Here is a 9324-nt window from a genome sequence, read left to right on the forward strand (position 1 = left end):
AATTTACAATAACATTTAATACAAAAATATGCTGAACATCTTCATTAAAGGGAAACAAAAGTAAAATTTCATAAACTGAAAATAATTACAGCTGATTATCAAATATTTTCACTTTATGATTTTTTAAAATAAAATGCACCATAAATCAGCAAGTGCAATTTAGTGGATTTTCCAGTAATTTTAGTTCTTCTCTTTATGGGTCTGTTGAGGTCCATAAAGACCTCTATAGACCCATAAAGGGACGTTGATCCTAAAGGAGAGGTATTATTAGGCTGCACAATAAACTATGATACGTCATGTGCTTTTTACAGCCAATCAGGGACCCACAAAGGCCAGACAATTTTTCTGGGTCATTCACTTATGTTGATTTTGCAGGTTAATAATGTTATTTTGAGTTACAAGTGAAAATTGGATTATGGTAATGCAGTATATATTATATATTTTATTAAATGATCAGTTTTTGGAATTTGAGTTCAATTTTGGGTTAATGGTTGCATGACCTTCTTTAGAGCTGTGCTGCACATCACTTTTGATGGAAGAAAGTTGGGCAAAAGATTTGCTGAAAAAGTCTGGTTAAGAGGAAGCTGTGGAAGTCAGAGAAACATAGCACGAGAAGTAGAATAACCCAGGAACAGCACTTGGATTAAGGTATCCAGTTTGGCATTATCTTGCTGTATCTTGGACAACAACATACAAAGCTTTCATCCACAGCTTGATGGAATACTGCTCTCCCCTCTGGGCTAGTGCACTTGTCTCACACCTAGCTCAGCTTCACGCTGTAGAAACCAAAGCTTTCATAATCATTGGTATCTCCCGCATGAAGCTGATTCTAAGGGCATTTCATTCTCTCACCGCAGGCAGGTTGGTGGACTTTCTGTCTTCTACCAACTCCTCTCCGGCCAAGCTCCCCCAACCCTGTCTGTGCTCTGTCCCCTAAATATTCCTACAGGTCACACAAGACTGCCAACAATCCTCTTATGGTGAAACTGCCAAAATCAAGACTCTCTGCTCACCTTCACTCTTTCATTCCACTTTTCTCCCACCTCTGGGACAAACTCCCCCACTCTCTTCAATCCAACTCCTCCTTCCAGGTCTTTAAAACAGCTGTTCTCCACCATCTCTTATCTTCCCCCATCCAAAACCTTGATCATTTCTACCCCTGTTAATACATGCCAAATCCACCTCTTTCAATCTCCGACTTTATTCCTGAAATTCTTAGTAGATTTCTTTTGTTTTATACCGTGTACCCGTCTCCCCCTCCCTTCCACAGATCTACCGATGTCCCTGTTCTCTAATGGTGTTCTGCTTTGTGATTCCCTCTCTCTCCCCCTCTTGTCTCCCACTCCCTTTGTTATATGTTTTATATGTCCATTTTTGTTTTTTGTGTTTAATGTGTTATCTCTAAAGGGCCTATCTCATTGGCCTGGAGACTAGGTGGCGACCTGGTGGCGACTCGAGTCTCCGCTGGTTGTGGAGACGTCTCCGCGACGTCTCCTGGAGACCAGCCGGGTCTCCGGCAAGTCGCGGGAAATTCAAACATGTTCGATTTTTCCGCGACGTCGCGGAGACTAATTTTGTCCGCGACTGGGGAGACGCGACCTGCTGGAGACCAAGGAGACTGAGGAGACGTTGCGGCGACGATGCGGCGACGTCTCCGCGACGCTGCTTGACCCACTTTAGAGACCACGTGACTGAGCGCGTGCTGGCATCATCGAGACGCCTTCACTCCTGGTCCAAGTCAGGTACAGGATCCGGTCAAGGTCTTCATCATTTGGTACTTGTTCCTGCTACTGCTTTTTTTTTTCTTTTTTTTTTTTGTATACTGAATCGAGGCTCGTGAAAGAGCTAACATTTACTTCACAAACAAATCGACCAGACAAACAAAATACACAAAAAGAGGGAGCGGAAGCCAAGATGGGGAGCAAAGGGGAAGCACACAAACACAACATCCGAGAGCAGCGAGATGTGTGGAAGGGAGAGGGCACGGGGGAAGGAGGCATGGGAAGGGGGGAGGGAGAAGTATAAAGCACAAGGACACCAAGGACTTCCAGGACAGAAGTTGGTATTTCAAAAAGGGGAATTGGGGTGAAATTAGCAGGGGTAGAAAAGATCAAGGTTTTGGATGGGGGAAGATAAGAGATGGTGGTGAACAGCTGTTTTAAAGACTTGGAGGGTGGAGTGGGATTGAAGAGAGTGAGGGAGTTTGTTCCAGAGGTGGGAGAAAGGAGGAATGAAGGAGTGAAGGTGAGCAGAGGGTCTTGATTTTGGCAGTTTAACCAAAAGAGGGTTGCAGGCAGATCTTGTGCGACCTGTAGGAATATTTGCGGGACACAGCCCAGAGAGAGCTGGGGGGGCAAGGCCAGAGAGGAGTCGGTAGAAGACGGAAAGACCACCAACCTGCCTGCGGTGAGTGAGTGAGAGGCCCTTGGAGTTAGCTTCATCGCGGGAGATTCCAATGATTCTGAATGCTTTGGTTTCAACAGCGCGAAGGCGAGCTAGGTGTGAGGCAGGAGCACCAGCCCAGAGGGGAGAGCAGTATTCCATTGAGCTGCGGATGAAAGCCTTGTATGTGGTAAGGAGCTCAGGTGTGCCAAGGAAGGACTTCGCACGACGGAGGATGCCCAGTCGGCGACTGGCTTTGGAGGCCAGATTTGAAATGTGGTTTTTCCAGGAAAGATCATGGCAGATAATGAGACCCAAAAGCTTGAGTGACAGAACTTCTTGGAGAGGATTATTCAGAAAGTGGATGGGAGGGTTGTCCAGTCGGTCTTTTCGGAGAGACATCGTAAGAGTGTGAGATTTGTCAGGATTGAAAGACATGTTCCACTTGTTTGCCCAGTCTGTGATTTTGTCAAGGTCTGCAGAGAGTGAGGAGGCTGCAGACTGCCGATCTGAGGGATGAAGAATGGAGCGACAGAGAGTAGAGTCGTCAGCAAAGAGATAGAGAGGATTTTCAAGAGAGTCAGAGAGATCATTGATGAAGACCAGAAAAAGCACAGGGCCCAGAACACTGCCTTGGGGAACTCCAGCCTGAACAGGAAGAGGAGATGAGAGAAACCCATTCAGGGCCACACGTTGACTACGACTAGAGAGGAAGTCCACCAGCCATGCGTGGAGATTTCCATGGACACCAAAAGAGGAGAGTTTTGTGAGCAGAGCGGGGTGCCAGACTGTATCGAAGGCACATGATATGTCAAGGGAGACTGCTCTAATTTCCTGTTTGGCATTGAGCACCTCCATCCATTGTTGAGAAAGCAGAAGCAGCATGTCCAGAGTGGAGTGTCCAGGTCTGAAACCAAATTGATGATCAGAGATCAAGCCATTGGAGAAGAGGAAAGATTTCATATCTGAAGCAATGATGGATTCCATGACCTTGCTGATAATTGGGAGAAGGCTGATTGGTCTGTAGTTGCTGGGATCTGTTTTTGCACATTTTTTGTGCAAAGCGGTGATGTTGGCAGATTTCCAAGCAGATGGAAGATGACCTTGAGCAAAAGAAAGGGTGAAGAGAACAGAGAGAGGGAGTGAAAGAGCGGAAGAACATGATTTTAGGACCCGTGGGCTGATGCCGTCAGGTCCAGTTGCAGAATCAGAGTCGAGGGTTGACAGACACTTTTCCACCTTGTCAGGAGGAAAGGACACAGAGTCCAGGAGCAGCTGGGTATGACTGGGTACGGTGGGTACAGAGAGGGATGGGTTTGGGACACAAGATTTAGAGGCAAACACAGAGTTGAGGCATTCGGCTTTTTCACGTGCGGAATCAGCCGTGTGGCCATTTAAAGTGAGGGAGGGGATGGAGGGGGAACAAACACCAGAAACAGATTTTACCAGACGCCACCAGGATTTGGAAGAGGGAGACAGATAAGAGAGTTCGGTCCTGAGGATGGAGAGATATTGTTTCCTAGCTCTCCTGAGGGTGGACACACACTTGTTTTGGGCTTTGTGAAAGGAAATGAGATTTCCTTCCGTTGGATTTGCTTTCCAGGAGACGAAAGCAAGTTGTTTCTGGGCAATAGCCTCACCACAAGATTCCGTGTACCATGGACGGGAGGAAGGGTATGACAACTGAAGACGAGAAGGGATAAAACTGTGCATGAGAGAGAGCAATTTACTTTGGAAGAATTCCCAGGATGAGTTGATGTCAGAGGCAGTAGAGATGGGAGACCAGTCCAGATGATTGATGGCTGCTTGAAGACCGTGCCAGTTGGCCTGAGTGAAATGCCAGACTCGTTGACGCTGAGGAGGCTCTCTGAAAATGGTCAGAGAGATGTCCACTTTAACAAGCACATGATCAGAAGAGCCGATTGGAGCAGAAGAAGAGCAGCAGACATTTTCAGGGAAGTTAGTCATAACCAAGTCCAGAAGAGAAGATTCTCCGTTGACTGAGATCCGGGTTGGGAAATTGACAGATTGTGTCAGTCCCAGTGAGTCACAGAAGTCCTTTGCTGAAGAGCCATGGCTGGTGAGAGAGGTACCCACCCCCAGCCAACTGGCATGGTGACAGTTGAAATCACCACATATGAGGAAGAGAGAGTTGGGATGGGTAGATAGAAGTTGGTCCATATTATCAGACAGCGAGATGTAGATGGAGTCATCACTGTTTGGTGGACGGTACAACACGCATATGAACAAAAGGTGGGAGCGAAGGGGAAGCCGTAGCCAAAGGTATTCCTGGGGGTGAGGTGGAGAGAGGGCAGTGCAGGGCGAGTGAGGAAGAGAGTTTTTTATAAAGATAGCAACCCCACCTCCAGAACGAGGCTCAGGTCTATCATACCGGAGGAGGGAGTAACCTGGGAGAGATACCAAGGAATCAGAGACATCATGAAGGAAGAAGGTTTCTGTTAAGCAGATCACGTCTGGTTTGTCAGAAGCAACCTGTATGGAGAGATCAGTTAAGTTTGAGCGGAGGCCTTGGATGTTTGAGGTCCATACTGTTAAGGCAGAGGAAGGGGGAGCATCGGATACAGAACAGGGGGGGGGGGGGGGGGAGCGGTAGGGCAGGATGTGGAAGAGGAGGAAGAGGTAGGGAGAGCTGTTGCAGGTGTGTCAGAGATTACAGAATAGCTTGGAGAAAGGGAAGAATGGGGCGGACAAAAGGTTTGATGGTGTTTGGGTGAGGCGCAGTGAGGTGTTAATTGAGGAGGGAGAAGAGTGAGGCAGAAGGTTGAGGAAGATGAAGGTGAAAGTTGGAAGGGGGAAGAAGCCGGGAGGACGCTTTGAGGAGGAGGGGTGAGAGGGGAGTCTAGGAGGGGAGGAATGAGGGAGAGTCTCGGAGGGGAGGGGTGTGGGGGGAGTTTAGGAGGGAAGGGGCAGGGGGGGAGATTTGAAAGGGATGGGTGTTTGGGAAGATTTGGGGGGGAGGGGCAAGGGGGAAGATTTGACAGAGATGGGTGATGGGGAAGATTTGGAGGGGAGGGGTGAGATTGGATTTTGAAAAGTGTACGATTTATGGGAAACGAACATTTATTGCAAAATGAGTTTCTTGAGACATTCGAATCAAAAATACGTTTGAGGATGCTGAAGGATGGGTGGAGTTCTGGAGAGTTTAGGGAATGAATGAAAGATGCACTGTAAGAGATGGAATTTTTTTTTTTTTTGGAGCTGCTGCTCCTTGTACTGCCTTGGAAGAGGCCCCACCATCTAGTCTTGCCAGGGGACAGCTCCAACTCCAGAGTAGTACTGTCCTTCCACCATGCCACCCAAGGGCAGTGGGGGCCAGAAGGGCAAGAAGAAGGAGGATGAAGCAGTTGTAGCAGCTTCAGCGCAGTTTGTGGATGCTGAGGCAGCAGTTGATGATAGAGAAGATGAGGAACATGGTTCCAGCGGCGATTCGACTAGAAAACAATATGATTGGAAAGAGGGGCATCAAGAGGCAATGGCTGACTTCTGGGAGGATCATCCGGAATTTTACGATAAATCGTATGCAAGATACAAAGATAACCAATACAAGAAAGCAGCGGTTGAAACCTTCCTTGTTGATATGCAGAACATCTTCGAGGAGATCAAGAAGCCCCTACCTACATGTGAGTGTATATTTAAATTGCATTGAATTTATATTTAATTGCATTAAAATAAATACATGCAAAAATATGTAAAAAATGTAGCGAAAGGAGTAGTGATGAATATCATCGCCCTGGCGTAGACGTCGCCCTGGCGTCGCCTTGGTGAGAGTGCAAGCCATTTTTTGGTCTCCCGAGTCGCCCGAGTTGCCGGAGTTGCCGCGACTGATCAGTCGCGGCAGTCGCGGCGACGTCTCCGCCAATGAGATAGGCCCTTTACACGAGCCTCAACTTTGTATACAAAAAAACGAACAAACAAAAAACTAGAAGTCCACTCAGTAGAGAGCAAACCTCCGCCTGGTTGGCCATATCACTCAATGGTGAAGAAGCACTTTAAATTTTATACTAGCTGGATCCGGATCCGGCTCTTCAACAAAATTGAAGAAATTTTTTCTTGTCACACATGCAACCTCTCCAACAAGTTTCGTTCAAATCCATCCATAATTTTTTGAGATATCCTGCTATGTATCGTTTTTGGCCCAATCTCCCAATGGTAAAGAATCACTTAGAAAATCAAATAATTCTCATATCCGAATACATATTCAGATCTTTCCCAAAATCGAATCGAATTGTTCTTGTCAGACCCCCAATATTCACACCATGTTTCGTCCAAATCCGTCCACAACTGTTTGAGATATCCTGCTATGTATTGCTTTTGGCCCTATCTCCCAATGGTGAAGAATCGCTTCGAAAATCAAATAATTCTCATATCCGAATCCATTTTCAGATCTTTCCCAAAATCGAATCGAATTGTCCTTGTCAGACCCCCAATCTGCACACCATGTTTCGTCCAAATCCATCCACAACTGTTTGAGATATCCTGCTATGTATCGTTTTTGGCCCAATCTCCCAATGGTAAAGAATCACTTAGAAAATCAAATAATTCTCATATCCGAATACATATTCAGATCTTTCCCAAAATCGAATCGAATTGTTCTTGTCAGACCCCCAATATTCACACCATGTTTCGTCCAAATCCGTCCACAACTGTTTGACATATCCTGCTATGTATTGCTTTTGGCCCTATCTCCCAATGGTGAAGAATCGCTTAAAAATTATAGTAGCCGGATCCGAATTCGGATCTTCACTAAAATCTAATCATTTCGTCCTTGTCACATCCGCTACAACTCTGCCAAATTTCGTCTGAATCCATCCACAACTTTTTGAGGTATTTTTTTCACAAACTGACATACAGACAAACAAACAGACAGACAGGGGTGAAAACATAACCCCCATCCGCCATTGATGGCAGAGGTAAAAAAAAAACCAAGAAGACTATTGCAGTGTTTCAGTATCGAGACATAATGACAAGTCACTGTCTGATTCAGTTGGTACCTATCATTATTTTCCGTGAATAACCTTTGCCTGTGTTGAACCAACAATCTGCAACAACCCATCTCTATGAACCCCTAAATGTATTAATTTATGTCTGCTCTATTCATTACATCATGCTTGTCTTTTCTCACTTTGTGTGTGTGTCAGTAGATGGCGTGAACGATCCGCAGCATCTTCCGCCTTTGAAGCAGTTCGTAACCACGGAGAACAGCAGAAGAGAGATCACACTGACTTTTGGTAGGGGAAATATGGGGCCTCGAAGACTCATACCCTGTATGGGGGGAAAATGGTAAACAGAAAGAAAAAAATACAGTAGTTAGGGTAGAAACCAAAACGTGATTCTATGATCATCAAAAAATATTCACAGAAATGGGATCATTAACTCACCACCAGAATTCATGTGGTCAGGTTTGACCTATCATAATGTCTTTTGATCAAAGTGTATGCGCAGGTAGGGTAGGGTTAATAGTTTATGCTTCTCGCAGTGGGAGGAGATGAAATGGTTGTGGTTTGATACCTTGCTGAGTGAATAGATGAAGAGTTATGAATTATGATTATGGAAAGAGACAGAGTTCCAGAAACAAATGGCAAGTGAAAGCTTGTGAAATGTCAGAAGTGATGCTTGGGGAATTCTGCTGCAAATTCTCGGTGAAACCCTGTGGTTCTTGAAAAAAAAAAAAAATGACAGTGCTTGGTATCATTGCCATAAGGACTTTGTGTACCATGTGCTGTATGGTGCTGGTGCTGAATATAGCAGTGACCTTTGCATCATACAATGGTGAATCGTTGCAACAATTGTTTTTCCTATTGCGTGCCATCTATGCAGAGTATTTGACGCACTTTGCCTGCCCTGTATGCTTCATACAAACACCTTTGCCTCCATCAAGATCTTCTTACTCCTCTCTCTCGACCACCTGGTTTTAGCTTACCGGTTACGGTGGCTGGCTTGGAATCCTGGGGTCCTGAGTTCGAATCTCATAAGAGGTACTCCTCCGTCCCCTTTCGACTGCCTCCATCACCATCTCTCTATTCTCTTCTCACACGATTCTCCTTTCCTGACCTTAAGCATTCACCTTCCTTGTCTTCGATCCCAATTGCAGTAAATAATGGCACCATGGTGTTATCATAGCACTATTGTGTGCATCTTACAGCTGTGTCCAAAGTGACATCCCATCATATCACTTTTGCCATAGTTAGCTTTATTGCTACAATGGATTTGTACAACACATAAAAAGCCTCATCTTTGATTTCTTTAATCAGGGTCCAAGAACATGTCATCTCCTGATAGACTATTCCATTCTGTCAAAAACACCTGTAAGCGAAACAGCAGATTCAGTTGTGCGGAGTATTAAACCAATTTCCTTACTTTCCTGCAAATGCGTTTTACGATAGTAACTGGATGCTTACTGTTTGTGATTAACTGCTTGGTGTGATTTGAGTCGCACAGCTGAGTGAAAATATCTCTGCAAATTACAATGAACACCGATATTCCAATAACTGCAGGAAGTACAATCCATATAAAGGGATGATTATGTGTGACGTCATCTCCATGGTGTGACCTGTTTGATGAGGGAAGGCTTTGATAATGTGATTTCACATATTGTCCTTGGAGTTGAGATAATAAAAAAACATTGATTACATTGCAATAGGTTATATGATAATTGGTGATAATTGCAGGAAGGCAAGGTGAGGACGGAGAGGGGGCAGGAGAGAGAATGGATGGTGGTGGTGGGGAGCGGAGTGGCTGGAGAGGGGGTTGGGGTGAATCCTTTAGTTATAGGTATCATGGCTCATTGTCAAGTACTTCCCATGGGGAATAACATCTCTGAATCCTTATGTCGGTGTATTATTGAAGTATTTTACCAGACAATGGTGTGCACTTGGAGCATTATAGGACTACCAAGAATGTACCCTAAATGATTGAGGTATT

General features: G+C 45.3%; 1 protein-coding gene across 5 annotated transcripts in view; it reads left to right on the plus strand.

Annotated features, from left to right (window-relative positions):
- LOC137423241 (uncharacterized) overlaps window positions 1-9040 on the plus strand; it is a 47500-nt gene extending 38460 nt beyond the window's left edge. For 4 of the 5 annotated variants that reach the window (XR_013622872.1, XR_010983664.2, XR_013622871.1 and 1 more), the window contains 2 exons: window positions 7545-7631; window positions 8221-9040. Coding sequence is in view for 1 of the 5 variants with exons in the window: in XM_078774504.1 (XP_078630630.1) it covers window positions 5693-6023; window positions 7545-7631; window positions 8221-8318 (516 nt within the window). In the remaining 4 variants the exon portion in view is untranslated. Of the gene's footprint in view, window positions 1-5572; window positions 6024-7544; window positions 7632-8220 lie in introns of those variants that run through there. The other variant, XM_078774504.1, reaches the window with a different exon arrangement.
- Window positions 9041-9324: the final 284 nt, after the last annotated feature.

This window comes from Myxine glutinosa, chromosome 3 (assembly GCF_964187855.1).
Source record: "Myxine glutinosa chromosome 3, kmMyxGlut1.1, whole genome shotgun sequence".
Taxonomy (NCBI): Eukaryota; Metazoa; Chordata; class Myxini; order Myxiniformes; family Myxinidae; genus Myxine; species Myxine glutinosa.